At 38.3% G+C, this 26,624-nt stretch overlaps 2 protein-coding genes across 14 annotated transcripts in view; one reads left to right on the forward strand and one right to left on the reverse strand.

The window, feature by feature from the left end:
• The window catches only part of RNF111 (ring finger protein 111), a 51,111-nt gene extending 50,242 nt beyond the window's left edge, over positions 1–869 (reverse strand). For 6 of the 7 annotated variants that reach the window (XM_068695549.1, XM_068695547.1, XM_068695552.1 and 3 more), the window contains exon 1: positions 738–858. In XM_068695549.1, the coding sequence (XP_068551650.1) occupies positions 738–853 (116 nt within the window). In that variant the 5' untranslated portion in view covers positions 854–858. Of the gene's footprint in view, positions 1–737 lie in introns of all 7 variants that reach the window. The other variant, XM_068695553.1, reaches the window with a different exon arrangement.
• On the forward strand, positions 765–26,517 carry SLTM (SAFB like transcription modulator). 7 transcript variants are annotated; one of them, XM_068695542.1, is made up of 21 exons: positions 765–1,097; positions 1,484–1,571; positions 10,246–10,310; positions 10,634–10,819; positions 11,244–11,291; positions 12,211–12,238; positions 13,597–14,065; positions 14,629–14,678; positions 16,725–16,843; positions 18,336–18,485; positions 18,573–18,682; positions 18,770–18,849; positions 19,241–19,332; positions 19,557–19,720; positions 20,789–20,963; positions 21,553–21,677; positions 22,671–22,841; positions 23,722–24,036; positions 24,485–24,638; positions 25,366–25,523; positions 25,859–26,517. In XM_068695542.1, the coding sequence occupies exons 1-21, from the start codon at positions 888–890 to the stop codon at positions 25,965–25,967; spliced, it is 3,066 nt and encodes a 1,021-aa protein (XP_068551643.1). In that variant the 5' UTR covers positions 765–887; the 3' UTR covers positions 25,968–26,517. The 7 variants fall into 7 exon arrangements, with proteins under 7 accessions (XP_068551643.1, XP_068551639.1, XP_068551642.1 ...); XM_068695538.1 differs by having other exon boundaries at positions 766–1,097; positions 18,770–18,930; XM_068695541.1 differs by having other exon boundaries at positions 766–1,097; positions 13,651–14,065; positions 18,770–18,930.
• Positions 26,518–26,624: the final 107 nt, after the last annotated feature.

Below are 26,624 nucleotides of genomic sequence, written 5' to 3' on the forward strand. Positions count from 1 at the left end.
TATCAAGAGGACAGCATAAGCAAGAACACATGCAGATTTCTTACTTGAGATTGTTGTTTTTATAAATCTTTACCACATCGAGCAGCACCACTGCACATTTAAAACACTCATGCAATCATCAGGCCAAGTTGTTTCCATTTAGACTTAACTACGTGCTTGACTTTTACTATCCGGACATCAGTCTTTTTAAATGGTAACTACATAAGTGTCTCATACATACCTCACCTGCATTTTGAGAACAAAAAAGAGGATGGCGTTACAGGCCTTTGCTGGATTTGGGACTTACTTTGCACCAAAAAATAGGTTTAGTTAAGGTTTATTAAATAAAATGAACACTTTTTTGATTTTATCAGGAGGCTGTTTTGAGTGAAGAGACAGAACAAGCAGACCGTTGTGGCAAACCGGTGCCAGATGCATTCGAGCTCACAGATTCTTCCTTAGTTGCAGATTTAATCGCATTCATAAGATCGAATATTGACACGATTACCGGGAGCGTTTCTGGTGGGACAGCGGGAGGGCCGCACCCCGCTGTGTGGCACCAACACCCCCCCCCCTCCCTCCCGCAGGGGGCCGCCACCTGCCCCCGGCCCGGCCGCCCCGCGCCCCCCGCCGCCCCGGGGCACCTCCCTGCCGCGCCGAGAGCCCTGCCCCGAGCCCCGAGCCCCGGCCCGGCCTTCCTGGGCGGGCCCGAAGCGGCGCCCCTCTCCCCTCCCTTCCCCTCCCCGCCCGCCGCCCACCTCTGGCGGGGAGGTCCCGGGGCCAGGTGAGCCGCACCGCGCCTGCGCCGCGCCGCCAGGTCGGCCGCGGCCTCCATCCGGGTACTCGCGGCCGGCCGGGCGGGGGGGGGGCTCATTGTGCGTGCCGCCGCCGCGCTCCCTCGCCCTAAGATGGCCGCCGCCGCCTCCTCTCCCGCCGCCGCCGCGGGGGCTCCCGCGGCTCCCAGCGCCCCGGCGGCCGCGGCGCCGCCGCCCCCGCCGCCTCCCACCGAGAGCAAGAAGCTGGCGGAGCTGCGCGTCATCGACCTCAAGTCGGAGCTGAAGCGGCGCAACCTGGACGTCACCGGCGTGAAGACGGTGCTCATCTCCCGCCTCAAGCAGGTGAGAGGCCCCGCGGAGGGGCCCGGCCCGTGCTGCCCGCGGCGGGGCCGCTGTGGCGGGGCGCCCTGCTGGCGGCTCGGAGCTTCTCCTGCTGCTGTGCCGCGGCCCCGTGTGTGGCGTGGAGGCCTCCTCGCCTCATGAAGCGTGCTGCTTGTCGCCGGGCTGCCCCTCCGGAGGGTCAGTGCCGCGGCTGGAGCTGTGGCCGTCAGCCCCGGCCCCTCCTCGGCCTCCCCCAGCTTTCAGTGCGAGGTTTAACCTAGGGTGGTTCGTAAAATACCCGATAGTTTCAGAGAATACGTGGTTTGGCTCAGTGATGCTTACTGAAGTCAAATTGTCTAGCTTCCAATCGAACTCAGTTAAAAACTGTCCTTTTTTGTCTCATTCAGGCTATTGAAGAGGAAGGAGGTGATCCAGATAATATTGAAATAACTGTTTCAGCTGACACACCCACCAAGAAACCAACTAAAGGCAAAGGTTAAAATCTGTTGATATAGATTATGTATTTGAAAGAGCTTTTTTGTTGCATATATCGCCTGTAAGGAGTGTATGGTTGTAGCCTGTAGCGTGGCTGCAGTTCTGCCCTCACTGCTCGTTACTTCTGTCACGTAACACACCTCGTTCTCCTCACCCGCTGCGGGCACTGCTTCTCCTTCCCCCATCTCCGCTCCCCCCATCGCCACCTGTTTCACCTGCTCACTTCCTTCTCCTGCACGCTGCTGTGTCTGTCTCTGTGTCACACATCTACTTATCCTTGCGGGTGTGGGATGTGTGGAGAAATGTGTTGAGGCTTAAAGGGCCTTGCAGAGCAGAGGGATACCGGGTATATATGGAAAATGGGTTGGGTAGGTGATGTGTTATGAGGTAGTGGCTGTACAGCCTTCTGACAGGATCTGATCCTGGAGACTTCTGCTGTGTGTGCTCAGACTGTACAGACAGTCTGTGAGATTTATTTTTTTTGGAATATGCTGTGTGCAGGGGGGTCCTGAGCATGGAGCAGATCCTGAACGTAGGCAAAATGGGTATAGGAACTGCCATGCAGCTCTGATGCTGGACATGGACATCAGTGTAGAGACTGAGTATCTGCGCAGTGGCAGAGGGAAAACTAAGAGGTTGTTTAGCCATGGGAAGGGACCCCGAGTAGTGATGTTTGTGGTAGGGGTCACAGCCTGAAGAGTATTGTGTTGTGCAGATTTATTAACATACTTTTTGCTGAAGTAAGACAAGATTTATAAGTAAGAGTTTCCTGATTATGATCTGAAGGCTTTCTGGGAAATGAAACATCCAGTTAAGAGACTTCAGTTCTTAAGTTGTGAAAAATAACTATTTAGATTTTAAGCTGGTATATTTGGCGATGGTTGCATTGGCTGTGTTTCGTTATGCATAACTATTTAAAGACTTTTTTGGGGGGAAGGAGAGGGGAGACAACGATATGGTTTTCTGTTTTTCTGGGGACATCCATAACCTGCAAAATAATACTGGGGAAGGAAGTTCCTGTTTTATGCATAGCATTCTTCTTTGAACATGTATGCTAGGTATGTTCACACATGTGCTATAGATACCTGTTGTGGAAATGATCAACCTTATAACAGTGTCATTTGTCTTAGGCTGAGTGTTGTGATGGAAATGATTATTAACGTTTTTGCCTGGTGCTGTGAATGGGGAATTCATTAATAAAACATATCTGTATAGGAAGTTTGAGTAATAACTCTTCTGTGCTTTTGGCACACTAGAAAAGTGTGAGGAAAATAAGCCAGCAATGCAGTTTCATTTTCTGTGGCATTGCTTTATTCCTTATTTTGGGAAAGGTAACTGATGCTTAAGAAAACTACATGGAAGCTAAACAAGGGAATGCTTCCACAATTTTTAATGTAGAGACCTAAATGGCTGTTTGTTCTGCTGTAATAAATGTTTCCCTTACCTCCTGCTTTTCATCCTCCTATTTTCCAAACTAGATTGATGACATGCACGATGTGTTTGAACTGGCCTCTTCTGTACTCGTGCTATTTTGCTTCTGCAAAGATTGCTTCCCTACTAGTGGTGCTGCTGCCTGGGCCGAGGCTTCATTCAGTAGCTGCGTGCTGCCACCTCTTTTATGGAACTAAATTGTAAGGCTCATGTACGAGATGTACAGCCTTGCTACAACTCAGAGCTAAATGTGGCCTCCATGAAGTTCGTACTGGCTCACTCTGAACTGGAGAATTTCTCAGTACTTTTCAGATTACAAAAGTCTTATGAGCAAACTTTGTGCCAAAACTTTGAGAGGTTTATGCAGCATTAATCTTCCAAGTAAGGAACAAGAACTCATTAATTTGTCTAGGGAAAATCTTTCTGGATCTTACTGGATCACTACTAACTGTTCTTTCTGTTAAGTACCTTTGAGCTGGAAGGAAAGGTGTTCCACAGAAGTTCTTTTCTTTCTTTTCAGCTGTCCCTTGTGGTCTTAACTGCTGATTTTGATGTTATCTTTCCCTCTTCCTATCCTTGTTGTTGAAATATCTTACTGGTTACCAAGAGTTTCCCTCCTTACTGGTTTACCTCTAAACTTGGAAATCTAGCACTTAGAAAAATCTGTTCCCAGCCATGTCACTAGGGAACTTTCGAAGGCATGTAGAAGATGCATGCCTATCAACTGGATTTTCTCTTGAAATTAACTATCTTGATCCTTCCTGTACTTGTACATGGTCTTTGCTATGCGTAGTGTTGTGCCCTTTACTGATTTTGCTCACAGATTGTTCCTAGCCTTTTGCTAATGCTTTACCCCCCTCTCCCAAGAGCTTCAGACTAACTCTAGTGAGTTTTTATTTTAATTATTTTACTGCTGCCTATCAGTAAAATAAATGACACTACGAGTTCTACAGTAGTTTTTCATGCTATCACTGCTGTACAAAGGAAGGTAGGAATACAAGATATTTGTTGGAGTTACAAAGAAAACACAGCCTCAGAAAAGGCCAAGGAGTGGCAGATTTCTGCAGGGGGTAGAATCAATCGTGTCAGGTGGCCATCAGTTTTAGTTCTGAATGTAGCCAGTTCTACTGCATCTCTTAAGATCTGTGGAAACAGGGAGGTGGCTAATTCCACAGCAGTGTCAGAACAACTTAATCCAGAATATTGATGCAGGCTGAGTTGGGAGGAAGGGGAGGGTACTCTGTTTGTTCTCCCTCTCACTCAGCTGAGTGTGTACTGTAGACGTCTACTAGACTATGACAAGCTTTTGACAGTGGTGGTACTGAACCAGCCTTTTACGAGACAGGGAAGAAACAGCTATAAAAACTACCATGAACAGAAGAATAAGGTCTTAATTAAACTGACTTGAATATAGACTTTCTTCTACAAACAGTACCTCACCAGTTCTGCAGCATGTGATACTGTATGGAGGGGGGGGGGAGGGGGGAATGAGTTTTATTTAAAACAGAGCATTTACAGACCTGCCAATGTGTAGATAAAACACAGGGAGCCGTGTGGATCCACTCATGAGGGAAGTGTGCTGTTAGAAGCTTTTACATCAAGACTCCTACTTGCAGAAGGAATCTGTAATGCAAGCAAAATCCTTGATCAATTCTAGATTTAAAGTTAGTCAAAATGTAACACTTCTTACCTGAAGCTAATTTAACTATCTGGAGTAAAGAAGAGCTACAGAACAACTAATTAAAAGAGCTATATAGGTGAGATTGGCTGGCTTTGACAATTCAAGTTTGAAAGCCTGAAATTGAATAAATACCAGGTGTTCCATCAAGCCAACTTTAATTGCCTCAGTTGTGCCTCCACTCCCTGGAACTTAGCAGCTGTAAGAAAAATTCATTTTTGTAAAAAACGTGGCAGTTTTTTTAAAGTGTTCTTTTCAAGCTTGAACGTTCTGTTGCTTATTCTAGAATTTAGAGCAGGTTACTGCTAGTATTAAATCTTCTTAATGTTTGTGATGTGAACGTTCCTTTGAAGTACCTGTAATCAAAAATATGGTAGCATTGCATTGATACATCGTAATGCAGCGATTGAAAACTACTTTTCTGCCAAGTTTTGCATTGTGTAGATGAAGAACAGATTTTGGACTAAGCAATTTTAACTTCAGAGTAATGTGGGCAAAGATGTTTTCTGATGCTTTTCAGGTTTCTAAGGCCACTTAGTCCCCTATTATTTTGCGGCTTTAGTCTCCTCCTGGTTTACATCTATTTCCAATTTGTTTCATCTGAGAGTCAGTATTGTCACTGACACCTGACAGTGTCTAGCTTAGACTATTGCCTGCAAAATTTTGATTTCTTTGTTAAACCTGTTAAGTGACTAAAACAACCAAGTAAAGCTGTTGGCCTTTAAAAGGAAACTGGAGTGAGGAAAATGATCTGTTGTGATCTCATCTGTCCCTCAGAAATATTAAAATTGTTTTATCAAACTGTCCAGTATTCCTGCCCATGTTAAAGGTGTTAATGTCTGTCACTGTACTTTTGTGGTTTGACTTCTGAAACACTGCAGTGTGTGGTGAAGTGTGCCCAGCAGTAGATCAGAATTCTCTGGCCCAGTGAACCAGCATTGGAAAGGACAGGGACTGCAAACTGCATTTTAAGCGTGTGTTACATACGTGATTTAATCTGCTGGGTGCTAGTACCAATGGCTTAATTCTAATCTTGAATAACGTGATTTTTTTCCTAAATAAATATTTTTAGAATACTTTATCCAAATTAGTTGTCCTCCTGAGCTTTGCTGACCTGTTTTTATTATTGTTTTTTTTTTTTTTAATGTATTTATTGAGGCAAGCAAGTAGCTTGTTTGACCTTGCTGGCCGGTTCTGTTGATCTGTTTCATAGTTGCTGAATAAAGTAGTACAGACGGAAAAGTGACCTCTCCAAATGCTCTTGTGGGGGGCTTGCCCTTGCACACAGCACTGCTGCAGTGTCAGCTAATTAAGCCTGTTAGTGTTGCAAGTCATGTCTGTCTTAACAAACCTACTTTGTGAGTCAATTAATTTATTTTTTTTCTAGGCATCCGAGTGGTGGTGCATTCAATCACTCTAATTATTTCTGCAAACTTTGAAGTATTTCTGTCAATATTAAACCAACGGTTGAGACCCTCCTTTCTCCTAAATATTTTACTCAAGATACAGTACATCATAAAGAAATAATAAATGCAGTTCTGTTCTCCTCTTTCGAGGAAAGACGTACTTAAATTATTTGCAAAGAGAACTTCCCTTTGCAGGTAGAATTCTTGCCTATTATTCAGTAGGTGATATATAGAAAATAATCTTTCTTTGGGGAATGAAATTCTTAAGCTAAAATACCTGATCTCAGTTTTGATCTGATGATTAGAAATTGAAGATATTGTAATTAACACCTGAAAAAAAACAGCACACAGCCTTACTCTTAGAAACGCTTTGCATAGGTGGCTCCAGTGTTAGAAAGCTGTTTCCATCACTTGAGTTGGGATACATCAGCCTTACTGAAGTGAGATATAAATAGTATACAAGTCTTACTTACAGCTTTTTATCTGCTCTCAGAAAACTTGTTAGGAAAAACTAATCTTGCTAAATACTTCCTAAGTAACTTCATTAAGGTGCAAGTGAGTGATATCTCTAATGAGCTGCACTAGGAAGCATTGTGAATGTTTAATCATATGATAAGAAATTATGGCAAATGTTATGAGCAACTTGGTGATTATCTAGAGAATATCTGTTTTTGCAAAGTGCATCCTTTCTTAAAAAATAAATGAGTAACAGCGGTGTTGTGCAGAAGCTAAAAAAAAACTTAACTGTTCTTGGTACCCTATGATACCATTTAAGAATACAGTAATGCAACAGGGTGACTTCTGGTAATGTTATGGCAAGTGGTCCTATTCCAGTTGCAGCAGCTGTGGGCCTCTAATGTTATAAAGAGTTAGAGGCAACCCATTGTAAGAAGACAACCCATTGTAAGGGTTGTCTTTCCCCATCTTCCTCTTTACTTCCTGTCCCATGTTTTTAATGATTCTTTAGCATCAGATATGAGAGAACCTTGTTGCGGGTTCACCAGGAATACCGGAGGAGATGCAGTCACTAATCCTTCCAAAACTTGGTGATGAGTGTCACTCTACTTCTGCATGAGATGCAGGTTTCTAGTTTGAATTGTCTGGAATAAGCTGTTAGATAATTCTGGATACTGTTGGGGAGTCTCAACTCCCTGGGTAGAGGACAGTGAATGGATATGATGAAGTTAAGCTACTGCAAGACTTGTCAATGAGAAAGTAAAGTGTTGGTTTAATATTACGCAGGTTTAAAGATGTTTCAGATCTTCTACTTACCTCTAAGGAGGTTACCCATTCTCTGTGTAAATGCTCTTGCAATTTCATGGTGCGTAGCAATTGCCGTAGCCAGAGAAGTGACTGAGCGCAGCTTATGAGAGTACCAACACATCAAGGTAAATTAGTGTTTGTGGTGTTAGCTCAGGCACCCAGCTTTGTGGGGAGTACTGTTTGCAACACTGACACTTCCAATAGCCACTGCATGGATAACCTGTACACATGAGAAATCTTGTTGTGTTAGCAGCTTGTGTGACTTGAGACCCACTGCACCTGTTGCCTGCAGAAGACCCAGCTATTCTGACCATAGTTGTTTACATACCTTGTAATCCAAGTTACCTTCCTCGAAGTGAGTCTGTTCTCGAGTATGTTCACAACTACTATCAGTTTCTGGAAAATGTTTGTTGTAATCTCACAGTAGTTATGTGAAAATGAGAGTCCATTGTGAATGAGTATCGGTGTAGAGAAGTCTTGAACTTCCATTGAGGCAGGGGTGGTTTGGTGTTTTGTTTTGTTTTTTTTTTTTTTTTTTTTTTTTTTTTTTTGTTGTTGTTGTTTTTTTTTTTTTTTGGTTTAGCAAGTTACTGTCACTAACAAACCTATACTAGCATCTGAAAACTATTTGTATCAGACCTTTGAAGTACTGTGGTGCTAACCAGGTCAAAGTAACCTGAAACACAGAACTAGCAGGGAAAGTAAGCTTCCTACCACTTTCTGGCTAGAGGCTGCAAAGCAAAGGTCATTATTCAGGTTTCCGTATGTCTTTTAATGCCTCTGATACTCAGGGCAAACTGGGCTTTTATTGCAAAGGCAGACCAATTAAAATACATATGCCTGTCTCGTTTACTCTAGCAGAAGGTAAAAGGTACAGAGGGCTTCTTTATGCAGAGGTGTAACTTCCCTTTGATGGGGACATGTCACTGAAATGCAGGTCTCTAGCTGTCATTGCAGAGTGATAGACTTACTTGAGGCAGCTGTGTCAATTGTTTTTTCTATTCCCTCTGAAGTTCATCTGCCAAATTTCCCCTGACAAAACAAGTGAATTGAAGTAGTTTTCAAAATAGCACATGCTAGCTAGCTGCTAAATGTCCAGCATCTGCTGTGTGTATTTTCCTATCTGTGTATGCCTCTCTGGATATGAGATGTGGGAAGAACTTGGACTTTGAAGTTTAATAAACCGAGGAACTGAAATGAGAGGGTTGAAACAGAAAATCCATGCTGTTTCACTGCTTTCTTACATTGAAGATACCTGTGGTTATGGATTCTGTGGCAGAATGCTGAAATATTAATACAAAGTTTGGGTTAGTCTGTCTTTCAAACATCGGGTGTGAAGCATATCAAAAACTGTCCTTTCTGGTATAAGTCCACAACTCTTTTTGAGGGAAGCCAAGCTTCCCTAAGTATACATCTGCTGCTGTTTTTTTACTCCAAAATCTCACAAACCTATTGCATTCCACATATAAAACGGGAATGTGTTGTTGATTCTCCCATGCATTTAGATCTGAACTTTTTCATGTTTTGCAGTCAAAGACTTCTGCAGTGTATCTTTTCCTGGAGACTAGTGCATTTCTGACCTTGTAATGCAAAATGGTGTATACAGGAGTGCTGTCAGTGTTGCCTTTCAGTGGAAAAAAGGAAAAACAATTGGAGTCTAAGTAGAAAGAAAACATCTTTTTTCATCCTTTAGTATTGCAGTTTCTAACTTTGAAATGTAATTTGAGCTGTGTGCGAAAGACTAAGAAAAATTAATTGTTGACAAAAAAAAAAAAAGACTATTCCAAGTCACAGAAATGTGCATACTACATCAGACTTTGGCTTGGGTTTTCCTTTTCTATTCCTTCAGAGTATAAAACTGATAATTTAGCACTTGCTTGAAGATGAAGTGATGAGCAGAGAGATGAGGTCAAAAACTAATGCGTTAAGTGCTGATCCTGATTGCCATCTCATTTATGTCTTGAATTGATACTGAGTTTCAACAGAAGATAGTAAAGCTCCTTCCCAGCTGAACTGCTTTTTCACCTTGAGCTACTGAAAATTGTCACGTAGGCTGATCTTTGATAAAATGAAACAGAATGCTCTAAAAAGAGCTTGTTTGGACATATTATATCTAGTCCTCTGGCCTCCTTTTTGCAGAGGGTTAAGGAAATACAATGGGTTCCAAAGGGAACTCTGTCTAGTTGTCATCTCCACTTAGCCATATTAATTAGGAAAAAAACATGTGTGTACTGGAAGAACAGAATTCTTTGATGGAACATGCCCTCTGTACACTAAAGAATATGTAGAAAAGCCAGTGCTTGACCTGACTCAGTTCTGCTGCTAGTTCCCTCTAGTGATGAAAAGCACTGAAAATGGAGGCTTGTAGAAGCTTTGGACTTCACATGCTTGTAGATACTCAAAAACATAGCTAGATAAAACCCTGAGCAATCTGATCATAATTTGGAAGTTTGCATTCTCTGGAGCCAGAGGTTCAGCAGACCTTCTGAGGTCCCTTCTAACCTAAATTGTTTTGTGCTGCTAATTATCCTATAAGGAGTGGCCTTTCCAAAATGTTAGTTATAAAGTATAGTTTAGTTCCAGTAATTCTAGAAATACACACTAACGTTCTCTTCAATTTCATCATCTCTGAAAGTAGAAGAGTTGATATCAAAATCACTAACTTGGATGTGACTGCTTGTTTATGAAACAGCATTGATTGTTCATATTAGCTCGTGTGACTTTTTTCTCCCCGCCTCAAAAACACTAGACTTTGGGAGGGTTATATAATAGTGACCAGTTCAGATATTCTAGAGGATGTAGAGAATAATAAACTGTAGCCCAGCACATAATCAGTATTGGAAGAAAGCCTGCTCTGCTTAGCAGCCTTCATCGTTAGCATATCCTGTCATTTCAGGTAAAAAGCAGGAAGCTGATGAATCAACTGGTGATGCTTCAGTTGAAGAGGATTCCTTTGTCAAGGTAATAAAAATATGTATTTAAAAAAAAAAAAAGAATATTCCAGTTGCTATTTAAGTTCAGTGTTTTGCTTTATTTCAAAAACAAACAAACTAAAAACTCCGTTTTCTCTGGGCTAATTTACATGGAAATCTGAATCATTGTTTTTTTACTGTGTTAAGAGCTGTCATGCTGCATTGTGTGAAGGTGTGGGATTTTTTTGAAGTATACTTAATTCTTATTATGGCTGCGATACAGTATTTTGCAAAAACAGCAATTTTGGCAGTGATTTTTTTTTCAGAATATAGCTGATAATCATGCCAAACATTTGTTGTTCACATCAAAAGGAAAGTGAATTGGAGACTCAAGATGCAAGTGATCAAGATGGAAATGATGAATTAAAGGACTTTAAAGAATCTGTTGAAGATGAGAACTTGAATTCTAAAGAACTCCCATCAGCAGAAAAGAAAAGATACCACAACTTGGAGCCAGCAGAGACAACAGAAGATGTAGAAAAGGATTCTGAAAGTCAGGTACTCTTGTATTTTAATGTGCTTCTTTATCAGCAAAATGCATATTTTCTTATCTGTGCTAATGGGAAGTTAAGAACTAGTTTTTCTGCTTTGTCTTGCTTGCTTATCTCCAAAAGATGAGCTACTTTTTTTTTTCTGTTTTTCTTGGCCTGTATCCGAATAGTCCTGACATAAATGTGGTATTAGTTGATAAAACTGTACCACAGTCCACGACTGGGTTCCCAAGAGGTTCTTTTCCCTTTTTACTAGTAATGACATACATAATCTGAACACTGAACTCTAAGATGCAAGTTAGGAAAAGCACTCATTGATGTTCACTTTGAGTGTAAAATGTTTTCTGAATTAACTGAATTTCTTGACTCTGAATGGATTTAAAGTATGTTACAAATAGCTTGCTTAGCAAGTCCTTTTTATGTTTTCATAGGAAAATGAAGGTCAAGACATAGAAGATTACACTTTCGCAAGTGTCCATGTAAGTTCTAAATCATTTGTATAAACTGATTTTCATATCAGTTAATTTGGAAAAGATCATTTTACACTTGCTTTCTGTTCCAGTTTGCATCTTAGAGGGTCAGATGCTGTTTACCTTTATTCTATTACATTATAGAACACTTTTTTTAATTAAATAAGAAAAAAGTGTATAAATGCAAACTCCTGTCTATAATTTGGGAATGTTTGGTGCATAGACTTAGCAAGGTATTTTTTTTAAACTCTTAACATTTGTCATGGCCCTTTGAAGTATTTTTAACAAAGTATACAACAAAGTATATACAGCCTTCTAGATATACATGTACATCTACTACTTCTGTTTTAACTTTCTAACTTTGCCTTTGGAGAATATTTTTGTTAAACTAACACCGGTAACATCTTTAAGATCAGAAATTCATTCTGAGTTGCATAGAACTGACATCTGAAAAGGGATAGATTAGAGGTGTTAATGATAAATAAATACATGTTAAAATTGCTCTTTCATTTAGAAACAGTTAATGAAGGAAGTCTATCTAGTTTTAGACTTTTCTGAAACCAGGTAGTTCCTTCTTTCAAAGCTGATGATGGATTGCTTGCATTTTGTTGTAAGTAGTACTCAGTGTAACATCTGTTCGGGAGGTTTTAGCAGGATAAGGGACAGTTTGGAAACATCTTGTTAAGGGAAGGTGGTGTCCAGAGGGAGAAAACAGCTACATATTGCAAGTAGTATAGATAAATACCAGTGAAGTTTATACTAAACTTTCAGTGATTTGAAAAGGTTGGTTTAATTATCTTTTCTTTGGAAATGTTTTTATGATTCATTAATTTACCTTTGTATGATAGAAGTTCTATGGAAAATATGAACTGTTCTACTTTAAGTTCTAAAATAGAGGACATTTAGTCTTGACTTCCTTTTCTTGCAGGATGGTGAAGATGAAGAAAATGAGAAAGGTATGTTTGAAGTTTAATAGAGTTTAAGAGGTCTTTAGCCTGATAGACCAAGCAATTTTCTCTTGTAACTTTCAGTCTCTTTGCTAATAGTAGTCTTCTCTCAAGTACTAAGTATCAGTTGTCTCCTTATTAAGTTCAGCACCTGGAATTATTGCAGTCATTGGGTTTATTTCGCTCTTAAGAGTTACTTTACTTTTAAGAGCCGATTACAGTACTTATCAGTTACTGTGGTGGATGTATAAAATAGTTGTAATACTATGAATCTTAACTGAATCAAAAAAACATAGTATTCAAGGACTCTGATTTTAATATACGGTAAGTCTTGATGCAAATGCTTCCAACTTGCACTGCAGTAACTGATGTTTACTTGAGTGGAAATGATACGCTCTTACGCTGAACTTGAGCGCCCAACATATGTATGGACCGTCATATGCTTGAGTTAACTGTCACTTGGAAATACCGGTTGTATATAGAATGGTAAAACAAGTATTTGGAAATCTGTGGAGTGGCTACTTTTTTTTAAGCTGTGCTCATTAGTGAAACTATAGAAGGAATATGACGCACTTGGGCAAACAGACTTTCTGGACAGAAGTCTTAAGGATTCTACATATTGTGGACTAGAAAGGACATGGAACACCATCACTTTACGCAAGATGGAATAAACACTGAAGTTACAGAATAAAACTACAGACTCCTTGTTTACGAGGGACCTACAACTGAAGTATCTCTTCAGTGCAAACCCAAGAATTGTTGGAGATGCCAGTGTGGGACTGAGATGGAAAATCCGTCCAGTGGATGAAGACTGAGAACCATTCGTCTACGAACTCTGGATTAAAGGACGATCCTCCGTTTTCTGCAGCAACCTCGTACGGCTAACTTGACTGCCAAACCACTCTTGGAAAGGAAAAGCCTAAGAAAACCAGTATGGAAGACTGACTGAAATTCTCCAAGACTGTAACTCTTTTGGATTTGGGAAGTCTGGAAGTCGTACAACCAGGAAGATTCAAAGATGGATTAATCCAAACTGTGAGCATCCAAAGCAACTATTTTCTTACGACATGCTAAATCCTAAACTGGAAAATGGATACTTCTTATGAAGAACGGGTATCTCCAGGATGGAACCATATTCTGACTCCTAATGTTTTGGTATTTGTCTCTAGAAAATGTGTTTTGCCATGAAGAATAAGTGATCCTGGGTAAAGGATTTATATTTGTGTTAATACACCTTGTGTTTTTTCCTAACCTTCCATCAGTGCTAATAACTGGCTTTGTATTTTCTAGGTCCTATTCTAGCTTATGAATATGAAATTGTTTAAACTTCTTGTTTTGCCATATTTATTCCTGTTAAATCCTCTTAGATAAAGCAGGTTCTGGTGATGGTACACAAGAAGTATCTAAACCTCTTCCTTCAGAAGAAAGCCTAGCTGAGGCTGATCACACGGCTCACGAAGAGATGGAAGCTAACACCTCTGTGAAAGAAGCTGAGGATGATAACATATCGGTTACAATCCAGGCTGAAGATGCCATCACTCTGGATTTTGATGGTGATGACCTCCTAGAAACAGGTAAAAATGTGAAAATTACAGATTCTGAAGCAAGTAAGCCAAAGGACGGGCAGGATACCATTTCACAGAGCCTGGAGAAGGAAAGCAAGGACTATGAGACGACTGAGAACCATAAAGATGGTAAGAAGGAAGACTGCGTGAAGGGTGATCCTGTCAAGAAGGAAGCCAGAGAAAGTTCAAAGAAAGCAGAATCTGGAGACAAAGAAAAGGATACTTTGAAGAAAGGTCCCTCGTCTACTGGGGCCTCTGGTCAAGCAAAGAGGTTTGTTTTTCTATGTCAGTTCTTTACGATACTGAGTACCAGCATTCAATAAGATCACTCTACATTAAGGGGGTAGCAGCAAGAATCTTATAATTAGTATCCTATGCTCCTGCCTATAGATTTTTTTGACCGCCATAAGTTACTTTTTAAAATTCAAGATCTTCGTATAGACACTATGTCCTACTGTGATTGCATTGTCGAATTGTCAGCATTTATTTATTTTTTTCAAATTGACGAGTTTTTTAAATGTCCTTGTGATGATGGTAATGAACAGCTATCAGTTCTAAGAACACAAAATGAAGTCAAGTCCCCGTCCTGAAATCTGGAGAAGATTGCCATATATCCACTGAATAGAGTTGTCAGAAAATCTAGATCTTCAGGCATCCTGGGGAAAATCAGTGCAAGAATCCATAAGGGAATCCTTTGTTCAAATATACAGCCTAGCCCTTTTTATTTTTATTTTTTGAAATGTTAACTTGTCTATTAGTATTAGTAGAATTTGTAAGTATTGCATTTTATACTGTGTTTTCAATTTTCTTCTGATTTTTAATTTGCTTCTCTAGCTCCACTAAGGAATCTAAAGAAAGCAAGACAACATCAAAGGATGATAAAGGTAACTATTGCAAGCTAGGGTAGTATTGCCTTGGAGTAAATGCCTTCCTCTTTGAGAACTTTCTTGCCATGCACTAAAATGGCTTATTTAATTGAACTCATTTATCTGTAGTAAATTATGCTGGAGGTGCAGTAGTCATTAGCTCTGTGTGTGTTTGTGTGTATTTCCCCTTACATTGGACTCCTTATAAAATATTTATTCTAAGGACTCTATGGAAAATATATTCTTCTATTTCAAAACATTACTGTAAGCAAATTCTACTTAACATCTCCCAGGTGTTTGTTTTGTGAGAATTTGGTATAATTTTCAAATATGCCTACTCAACACAAATGGTTGTATATATATACACAGAAAAAATGCAAAAAACGCTTAAACATAACACCAACAAAATTGCTTACATAGACTAATTCTAGCTCACTTCTAAATAAAATGAACTGTCAACTACAATATAATAGCTAGCATGCTAGCTAACAAAACAGCACTTGTGGCTATTTAGTATGTTGAAGTTGGAAGCTATTTGTATGTATTGGAGTTTCCTTCTGTTACCATAAAACTTGGTATTACGATCTAAAAATATAGAGTGGAGCTCCAGTGTGTGTTAATGTCAACAGGTACACTGATGCCTCAGAGCCGAACAAATGCGTTCTTTGTGTCTCCTTATTCTGCCTATTAGCTCTCTGCCAAAAATCTTCGTCACAATCTCTAGCATTTCACAATGGATGAATAGAACTCTACCTGATAAATGAATTTTTGAGGGGAAATTTTGTGTGACAGACATAACTGTCTTCTGTAGATGCCTGTCTGTTCATTGATAGTTATATACTTGAAGTTAAATAAAGATACAGCAAATCTGTTTCCATGTTATCGGTGGCAAATACATTAACTATAGTAGTAATTATCATAAGGCTCTCTTAAAATACACATGCAAAGCCAGTATAGTGGCTATTTAAGGATATTCTAAGCATATTGCAGTTTATCAAGATAATTAGGATTATCAAAATAACTATTGGGATAATCCTAGATGAAGATAATAATGGGTTTGTTGCCTTTTGCTTTAATTAACTGATGCATTGAAGGAGAACCACCTGCTAACAAGATGGCAGTTTTTAAAAAGTAACTTAATTATTTTCAAAAATAACATACTACCAGATTTTTCCAACTGCTTAACTGGAGCTCTAGTTCTGGTCTTTCCTGTATAACTAGCTATAATTTAACTTAATCAGAAGCAGTTCAAATATTTAACAGCAAACAACAAGGAACTGAGCAAAATAATACAATAGATGTTGAGAACACCTATACATGACTTTCTTGAGTTCTTAGTTCCGTGTTGCTACAGAAATGGCTAATATGTGTAAGTGATGTTGTTTTTTGTGTCGTTTGGTGTTTTGTAATTTTGGCTTGTATGGTTGTTTTTTAAATATTAATGTAAAGATTTAATGTTTTTCCTGCTTCTTAGTGTTTTCCTAGTATATGTGAAATCACATTTGGTGGGCTACATCCAGCAGTACTTCTAAAAAGCTGCTCTGGATGGAGGGCAGATGCTTCCTGAAGCTGTGGAAATTGGGCACATTCTGGTGCTAGGAAAAATAAGCTATAATGAGGATTAACTGTCTCCTCTGTTTACCTTTCAGTTGTCTCTTTAACGTTACTAGTGTAAAGACATACTGATGAAGAATTAATGTTGGGCGCTAAAAAAATCTTTTCCTTTTTAGATAGAAGTTACTTAATAAGAATCAAAAAGTTGAAGCTAAATTTACATATCTAAATGTGGTGTAAAGCATGTTTTAAGCAGAGAATTGTATGATTTTCTAGCTTTGTCTTCTGGGTATGAGTTAGCCAAGCTGTCAGTCTCAATACATGGGTGAATGAATTAAATCTTATGGCATATATTTTTTTTACATAGAAGTCTTTTCAAGAAAGGTAACCGGATAAACAGTTACTTAAAGGTAACAGGCTAAGTTTCTCTTTTCAGCAACAGTTTAGTTCAATATTGATAATACCTTTTGTTTCCTTAATTTTTTGGCTGTTTTGCAAAACTTGTTTCAGGAAGTGCAAGCAGTGTTAGTGGTAGCAGTGGAAGTTCAACTAGAAACCTGTGGGTTAGCGGACTCTCTTCCAACACAAAAGCTGCTGACTTGAAAAATCTCTTTGGCAAATATGGAAAGGTATTCCATGTGGTGTGATATTGTGTGTTGTGTGTGTCTCCTCCCCCACCCCCTCCTCTATTCAGATACAGAAACTAAATATTTATTCATTTAAACACAAGTGAGTTGAAATGTCTAACCAGTGTAATCAAAAAAACAAACAAAAAAAAGACAATACCTTCAGCACCTAAAATAAGAGTTTGTGCTTACAGGAAGAACCATAAGTTAACTTTGAAAATTGTCTTCATTTTGAGGTAAGACAGAAAACAAATGTCACTAATATGACTGGTCAGGACTTAGTGTAAGATAACGTGCCAGTAGCTAAATTGCAAAATAAGCAGTCTTTATAGCATCTGCTGCACTGGGAAACCTTTTTTCTAAAAAAAAAAAAAAAAAAAAAAAAGGCATTCTGAGGGCTTCTGAATGATAGAAAAAAAAAGTTAAAAATATAGTAGCTTTTAATGTCTGTTCTTTCAAAGAGTCTTAATATTTTTATGAGCTTTCTTACATGTTGCTTAAACCAACTTACTTTTCCTGGATTTTGGTTTGGTTTAACATGGGAATTGCATAGAACACTAAAAAAAAAAAAAATCCATATAAGCTCAGCATTCTTCTGAAAACAGTTGTTTTCTCCTTGCTCAAAGGAGTTAATGTCAACTGTGTGAATTCATAGCATCTGTGTGAACTTGTGCAGTTATGTTGTTTTATCTTTGGGACTAGTTCGTAACGTCACACTGTGGCTAATAAGTATGTGTACTGATTATTGGAAATCTGATTTATCCTAATAAATTAAGGAGGTGTTTCTATTTAGCACCTTCAAAGGTATTGAAACCTGAAAGTATATTTTGTTCAAACTTCTAATTCTTTGTCTGCTTTTGCTGTAGAGATGCTTGGCAGCACCTGTATTTACTTACATTTCTTATTTAAATAAATTGGTAAATATTTAATGTCTAAACGACTATACCATTGCAGGCTGCTAGAAAGATTAAATTGTTGCATTAGAGCAAGACTAGATCAAAAAGATTAGCTCCAGAAGGTAAAGAAATTCTAACAGGGAGCAGCAACACAAAGCTTAATGCTTTGTCAAGATGCAGGTGTCAAAGAGCTGGTTGCTGAAACTGCTTAATTGACACATCTGCTAGTTGCCTCTGAAGAATTTTCTGCCTTATTAAATTACTGCATAATAATGTTTATACCTTCCTGTGATTAATTGGCAGCTGCTGACTTTGAGTCACACATCAGTGGTGTTTTTGTGAATAACTTTTGATGGTAATTATCAAAAGAAGAGTTTGGGTAATGTGCGTGAGGCTCTTATTGGTCAAAACATGATGTAAGCGTTAATTTGCCATGATTTGAAAATTTTCAAAAAGCTGAACTATGCTTTTAAAAATTTGTAGAATCACTCCTAGCAGAGTGTCGGTTTTTATTTTATATAAAAGCTAGGGTAAAAAATATTATTGGTCTATCATCTCTTCCTTATGTCTAAAAACCTAAATTTCACCTCTTTACGCAGGTACTTGGTGCAAAGGTGGTCACAAATGCACGAAGCCCAGGGGCAAAATGTTATGGCATAGTAACTATGTCTTCAAGTACAGAAGTGGCTAGATGTATTGCACACCTTCATCGAACAGAGCTGCATGGACAACAAATTTCTGTTGAGAAAGTATGTTTACTAAGATGCAAACTTCCTAGAATAGACCATCTTATGCAAGAATCCGTACTAACTTTTTTGCTTTTGGACAAAATATAGGTGAAAGGTGATCCCTCCAAAAAGGAGCTGAAGAAGGAAAGTGATGAGAAATCTAGTTCAGGTAGAAGCACGGGAGATAAGAAAACGACATCAAGTGATAAAGCCAGCAAGTAAGAACTTCTTATGTGTCTTTTGAAGTTGTAAAAATCCTTTAAGTTGAATCTTCCTCACTGTGCTTCTGTATCTCTCCTAACAAGAACTCCATCAACCAAAAAAGAAGAAAAGAAATCTGAGAAATCTGAAAAAAAAGAAAGTAAAGAAGCCAAGAAAACGGAAGGTAAAGATGAGAAGAATGATAATGGAGCAAGTGGCCCTAATCAAGAATCCACTAAAAAAACTGAAGAAAAGAAAAGAATAAGTATGCAATATAGCCATGTTTCTTCCTATTGAATCTGTGTGTCTGACTTATTCTGGGGGCATGTTCCTGCTCTTAATGTGGAAGCAAAGCAATTAAACACCTGCTTTTTTAGACTCTAGTAACATCTACTATATCTGATGTGAAAGCTTCCATATTTTATATTACTACTTAAGTACAGACGTGCTGGTATGCTTCTACCAGTAACAGTTTGGTTTAGAGATTTATAAATTTTGCCCAAGAAAATCTGTAGTAGGCAAATGGAGATGTTTGTTTTAAACCCCTCCTCCTTTTTTTCTTCCCCCTTCACTAGGTGGTAAAAGCCCAGGTCAAGTTGTAGTTCTAGACCAAACAAAAGGAGACCAAGGCCACACTAGGACAGTTAGACGGGGAAGATTTGAAAAAGTAAGTATCTATAGATTTGATAGAATCCTTATTTGAATTGATGCTACTATACTGTTGATGTCTTTACTGTGATGGGTCAATAAACTATCGCAAACTGCTAAGCAGAGATAGAAGCTCTCTATGCTTTGGGATAGATAAGTAGTTAATGATATTTGAACACAGCATCCAGAAATCTCCCTAAGGAATGAGACTTCTGAAATAACCATTGTAATCTCTATCTATAGCCACAGATATTGAGGAACAAAGAGCGTATTATTCAAGATAAAGTGAAATTCAGGGAATACAGGGGTAGAAAGGATATCTTGCCTTTTGAAAAGATGAAGGAACAGAGATTGCGAGAACACATGGTTCGATTGGAAAGAATACGACGAGCTGTTGAACTCCGAAGGTAGTAATTCAACTTTTTGCTAAAGGCTTTTTTACACATTAATTGATCAGATACTATTTTTAGAAATTTAATTAGAATGTGTTCTGTCAAGCCTTTTACTCAGATGTTAAAGTCTGGGACTCTACCTAACAATATCTTCATACAAATTAACTGACTCCAAAATTTGCTTAATCTTTTAATAGTCACATGTGTGTACACGCATAGCTTAGTGTTTGTTAGAGGGGGTGTTACTGCATGCTAGTTTGCTTTTTGAAAATATGAGAAGTTGAATAGGAGATGTGGCCAAAAATAATGATTTTTAGAGAACTATTGTATGCCTAAATGACAAATCAAGCACAATACCATCTTGTTTCTACGTAAAAGGGCTAAACAGTTGGTCTCTTCTGTTTGTCTCACTTTATTTGGCCAAAATCTTGCAAAGGATAAAGTGACTTGTTGTTGACTGGATTTCCCTAAACAAAGGAATTCCCAGCAGGCATAAATTTTATAGGAGAAAATGCCTTTCCTGCTTCTTGTAAGCTGTTTTACAGGAAGTGGGAAGAAGAAAGCGAAATCAAGTTGTTCACATGTATACCTAACCTGTGTAAGTCAGAATTATGAATGAATATTGACAATGTTATTTTGTCTTTATTTTTGTACAGAAAGCAGTAAGTAAACTTTTGTTAGCTTGAAGCAGGCAAGAGCTAAAACAAAGTATTTTAAAGATCCAGATCATATTCTTTACTACACTGTTGTTATCTGGTGGATAATAAACATAGTATAATAATAATAATAACAACAGATAATAAACACAGTAGTATGAATCCAGCACAAAAAATAAAATCAGAATGATGATTCTTGACATAAACTTTTCTAGTATCAGTTGTCTGCTTAAATGGCTCTGCAGAATATGCTAAGGACAGTTTGGCTACTTGGGGCTAGAAGGAGTGTAGACTTCTTAATACCAGGGCTTCTCTTAATAGTCTCCTCTCAAATAGTTTGTCTATGTCTGCCCGAGGTGATGTTAGTTTTGGATGAGAATTATTTCCAGATGAGTTTCTGCTACCTCCTTTGCTTTTTCTTTTTCAGGAGAAGAGAAATTGCAGAGAGGGAGCGTCGTGAGAGAGAACGTATACGAATAATGCATGAACGAGAAGAATGCTTGCAGAGGGAAAGAGAACGATTAGAAATTGAAAGGCAAAAACTAGAGAGGGAGAGGATGGAACGTGAGCGTTTGGAAAGAGAGCGTGTTCGTATTGAACAGGTATTGCATTCCAGTAAAAAAATACAAATATGCCTGTCATAATGGACTAACCCAGTTTGCACTTGCTATGAATTTCTCTCTTCACCCTTCCACCCAGGCCTTAAAAGAACCAATGTAAAAACAAATAATTCACAATGTAAAACAACAAAAGTAGTCTTTTATCTTGTTTAGCTTGTAAATTGATGGCAAGTTCTTGCTACTGATTATAGTAGCTGTATATGTCTGTCACAAACACTGATACTGAAATTCACGAGATCATTGCTAGTCTTAAGTAACTTTACTGTTTTTTTTCTAGAGAACAGTGGCAGAGCGAACTTAATGAAATGCATTTCTGGGCAGTGAGCACATTAGCAACATAAGGAAGCACCTGGAGATATTTATACTTAATAGCCAATAGCTTTTCCAGATATAAAGAGGAAGAACACTTCCTCTTAAAGAAGTTTTAATGTGGAATGCTCTCCAAGGATGATATATATATCAGACAGTCTCTAGCAGAAAACTATCAAGTATTAGGTCTGTATGCTTGCTATCAGTTTTACAGGTTTCTCTAGTAAGAGGTTGTTTGTGTTTTTTCACCCTTTTATGGTAGGAACGTCGGAAAGAAGCAGAGCGTATTGCTCGTGAAAGGGAAGAACTTCGTCGACAACAGCAACAACTTCGTTATGAACAGGAAAAGAGGAATTCTTTGAAACGTCCACGTGATGTAGATCACAGGTAATCTAATTCTCAAACCATTGTTTTAGAGCCCTTAGTAAAAACAAACAGCTACAGCCTTCATGGCAGACCTGAAAAGGTGTTTGTGCCTGAAATGAATCTTCCTAGAAGAACTGAATTTCTAGTATGATTTTTACATTAGGCTATGCCAAGTATGAAACAGAGGGTTTTGAAATACAAGAAGCAGCCTGTGAATAAATTCTTGTACCAAAAGAGCATAATGTAATTGTGTGCACTTGCTGAGAAAAGCTGTTCATTTCTCTTTAAATGGTTGAAATGTCTAGCTTCCACTTCATAAAGAATTTGCATCTCTGGTAAATTAATGGTTCAGAGAGTCAATGTGATGGCTTTTAATTTTTACTGAAGCTGATGATATCTATCAGTTGATGTTTGAGTCACATGGCTGAGACCTTAGCCATAAAATTTACAGAGCCATAAAATTAACAGAGGTACAGTGGAATGTAAGTGTAAGTTTTCATGGTAGAGACAGTAGCAGAACACTAATATTTTCTCATTAGGGGAGTAAAGACAGCTTCATTTGTATACATTTCAGTATCTTGCATTCTTGTCATAAAGACTGTACCTGAGTATTTCTAATTAACAAGGTTGTGACACTTCCCATACTGTTCTTTCTTGAGAATACTGTTCTGAACTTTTTGCTTCTCTAGAAGGCTGCTTTGAAGGCAAAATCTTGCATGGATTCAGTTTGCATGGATGGGGCATAAAATGTTTTGTTTCCTCAAGACAGTATACTTTGGCATAGATTTTTATTACTGTTTATTGATACCAGCTCTTTAATTTGCAGACCAGAGTGGGGGGAGGTGGTTCTTAAATGATTTTGTTCACTGTTTAAAGTGACTGACTGTTAGAGGCTTTTCATGGGTTAAATACTTGTCTTTAAAGCAGACAAGTAACTGGTAACTTGAATGGTTTTCTGTTAGGCCATGATTTGGATATATGTAACTGATAAGGATTCATTTGCTTCTCTTAAAGGAGAGATGATCCTTACTGGAATGAAAATAAGAAGATGGCTCTTGATACAGATGCACGTTTTAGTCATGGTTCAGACTACAGTCGCCAGCAGAACAGGTTTAATGATTTTGATCACAGAGAACGGGGACGATATCCAGAAGGTTCTTCTGTTCCATCATCTTCTTTTGATAGGTAAGTTTAAGTAATAGGGCAGGTATTTACCTGCCAACATCTCTCTGGAGTTCACCTCTAACTACTTCAAAATTTGAAGTCATGCTAAAAGCTTTATGCAATAAATACATAGAATTGCAATAGAATTGCAGTAGTGTCCTGAAAATATCTTGGGACTTCCCCTTTATAGCATAAAATATCTGCTTTTCTCTGGCGACATCAAATTAGCTGACTGGTGGGCTTTTTTTCATGACACTTCAAAAGAAATTCCACAATTATTCCTCCTTCGGCATCTAGTTTTAAGTGGGTTCCAATAGATTAGATCTGTTGTGCTTGGTAAATTCGTCATAATAAATAAGGCTAAAAGCAACTGACCTAATGAGAAGACGACTTGCATGAGTCACACTGGTTAGAGTCTGTGCAACTCTGCAGTAGATGCTGACTTCAGAAACAACTTAATGTTTCCATTAAATGTTTCCATTAAATATTTCCAATAACCAGTTAATATAAGGCCACATAACTGTGACTTCTGTACTTCAACTGTTATGCTGCAGTGAACGTGAAACACATTTTCTAGCTGACTTAAGAAACAGAAATCTAGCATTCCCTATGCTTCACACTAGGAAGGTAAACGGGAGGTCCTGCATTTGTTGAAATATTACTCTTGCCGAAACTATGAGCAGATAAATCCATTTAAAAATGTTAGGCTCAAGCTCAAAATGACAACTGTAAAAATAAATATAATTTGGTGTGGGAAGGGCCTTGAGATATATACCACAGATTCACATTCAAAAATACTGTTAATACTTATGAATATTTTCTAACCTTTGTACTTAGATGTATGGAGAAATGCAAGTAATGGGAAACAATCAAATTACTTTTTCCTACTTTAACAACTTAGGCGAGAACGTTTTGTAAATCAAGGTGAAGCAAAAAAGACTCGCCCAACAGCCCGAAGAGAAGAGCCAGGGTTTGAGAGATATCCTAAGAACTTCAGTGACTCTAGAAGAAATGAACCACCACAACCAAGAAGTGAACTTCGAGATACAGACAGACGGGAAGTGCGAGGAGACAGAGATGAAAGAAGAACGGTGATAATTCATGACAGACCTGAAATACCACACGGTCGACATCCAAGAGAGACTGGTTCAAATCCACCTAGGCAAACAAATTGGAAGAGTGAGGGAAGCATAAGCACAGATAAACGGGATGGCAGGTAAGCTTGCTGGCTAACCAAGAAATTAGTGATATTACTGATTCTTGTAGATTCTATCCATAGTAATAATTCCTCGGGAACTGGTGTGTAAAGAGAACAGATCCCACCCTAAAGAGTGGCAAAGTCACCTTCCAGAAAGATTAGGAAAAACCTGTGTGTCAGCTGTCAAGTATGCTAAACCTCGTGTATAAACTTGCTGACTCCCAGGAATTTATACCTAATTATGCATGACAACATATAGTAAGGAGGCTATCTATGTAAGACTGCTGATGTGAACTAATAGAAGCAAGCTTTAATTATTTAAAGAGCTATATTGATTTAAAAGAATGTTTCTAAGAAGCTAACTGCATATTGCTAGGAAACTAAAACCACAAGTCTATATGTAATTCTATATGTAATATGATTTGGTACCAATTCTACTATACTGAAACCAGAATTTTGATGAAAGCAACTTTTACAGAGGTGAGAGGCCAGACCGATCAGGAAGAGAAGTGTCTGGACATGTGAGAGGTGCACCTCCTGGTAGCCGTAGCAGTGCTTCTGGGTATGGAGGCAGGGAAGGAGAACGAGGCGTGATGGGAGAAAGAGGAGGTGGAGGACAAGTAAGTCACGTTTTTCTGTTTGTGGTTGGAGAATACAAAATAATACTGGAAAAATAAGCAGACCATATTCTATGATTCTACATAGCATCACATAAATCATAACAAGTGTTCTGACTAATTTCAAGTTACTTTTATTTTAAAGGGTGCATGTGTTTTGCTTTCTTTAATAAGCCAATAAATCTGCAGAAAACACAGTACTTATGTCAAGCATCTTCGTACTTCTAGTGCAGTTGGTCACTAAGCTATAGCATGCTACTCACTGAAAAAACATTCTGTATCACTTGTTTTTAAAGCCTGCAGACTAAATGCTCCATGCTCCTGAAGCATTTAATTCTTTCCTCTTTCTGTGTGTTTATATATATAAAATATAATATATATTTATGGAACGTGCTTGTCAGTGATTGAGAGATAAGCACAGAACTAGCAGTAATGTATGAGCTCGTAGAACTTCACTCCCTGGATACCCATACACTCATTACTGCAAAATAGTTCCATTTTATCTAGAGTTATTTTAACAAGACTTTTCTAAGATTGCATAGCTGCTTACAGACTAAAGTCTTTAAAAGCTACTTGATTTTTGAATAGGGTTAATGAAGACCTTTATAGAAAAGCTCACTTTGTGTTTGATAATGAAAAACGCCTTATTTATTCATTATATAATAATAATTATATATTCATACATAATTATATATTATATACATTATATAATTATTCATTTTCTTGCTAGCACTATAATGAGGACAGACACGTTGTTGAACGCCATAGTCGTGAAACTGGACCAAGGAAAGAATGGCATGGACCTAGTTCTCAAGGAAGTGGGTATCATGACACAAGGAGAATGGGAGATGGCCGTGGAGGAGGTGGCATGATGTCTCCACACACAAGGTACAGAAAAAATTCCTTCCTCTCACTCCCCTCCAGTCCCTTAAAGCCCTTGTTATGTTTAGGAAGTATAATAGTCTCAGTACAATCAGCATTACTTTCAGTGGATAGCTTGCTGCTGTACATTATACCATATAATCAGTCTTTCCATGCCAGCCTCTGGTTCCACAGTTCCTGTATTGCTAGTGGTAGTGCTGTTAAAGCCTTTCCTTGGGTGGCTTCAAGTCTCAAAAGAGACTTGAGTTTAACAGTTAGGTAATATGATAAATGTTTTTACCTGTATGCCCAGAGTATAGATACTTCTGATAACTCTTTTTTTTAAAACCTTTTGTTTCCAGTAACTCTTCACCAATTAATAGAGTTGTACAGATCACAGGGAATTCCATGCAGAGGGGAAGTGGCTCAGGATTTAAGCCGTTTAAAGGTGGACCTCCACGAAGATTCTAAGATCTACAGCTGCTTGGTTTCAAGATAACTTATTGAAATCTCTTGTAAACTTTCTTTGATTAAAAACAGGAAATCTTGTCTGGAAGTCCTGGTTAAATTTTTTTAATTTAACATGATTACTTTCCTCTCAATTTTGGAGGCATTTTAATAGTTACGTTGTAATTTTGGATAGTTTTTGTGTATCTTTGATAAGCATTTTCCTTGAGGCACTAGAGCTGTATAAAAACAAATTGGAACCAAAATATTTGTTAATCCTGTACAAAAACAATAGTTTGCAGCTGTGTGCTAGTAGTTTTGATTTACCAACATTAGCTCTGTGGTGTCATGCTTTAAAGTTAGCTACTTATCACACCATCATACACAATTATAACCTCCATTTTGAAGGTTATCCAGGCTATTCTCTCTGCTTTCTAATTTGTAGAGAAATAAGATCGTTCTTTCATTACCGGGTATTATGTAACCTATTTTTGCAGAAGGTACTGTTACATTGAGTGCATTTATGTGTATTCTTGCAAATGTATTCTTTTGAAATAAACCTTCATATTCTGTATAGCTTCTAGTAAGTCTCTGAAACAGTCTTTTGGGAAGGAAGAGAATATTAAACTGACATGTTAGTATAGCAAATCAAAAAAAGTATTGACAGACCCTTCTGAATAG

The sequence above is a fragment of the Anas acuta genome, chromosome 12 (assembly GCF_963932015.1).
Source record: "Anas acuta chromosome 12, bAnaAcu1.1, whole genome shotgun sequence".
NCBI lineage: Eukaryota > Metazoa > Chordata > Aves > Anseriformes > Anatidae > Anas > Anas acuta.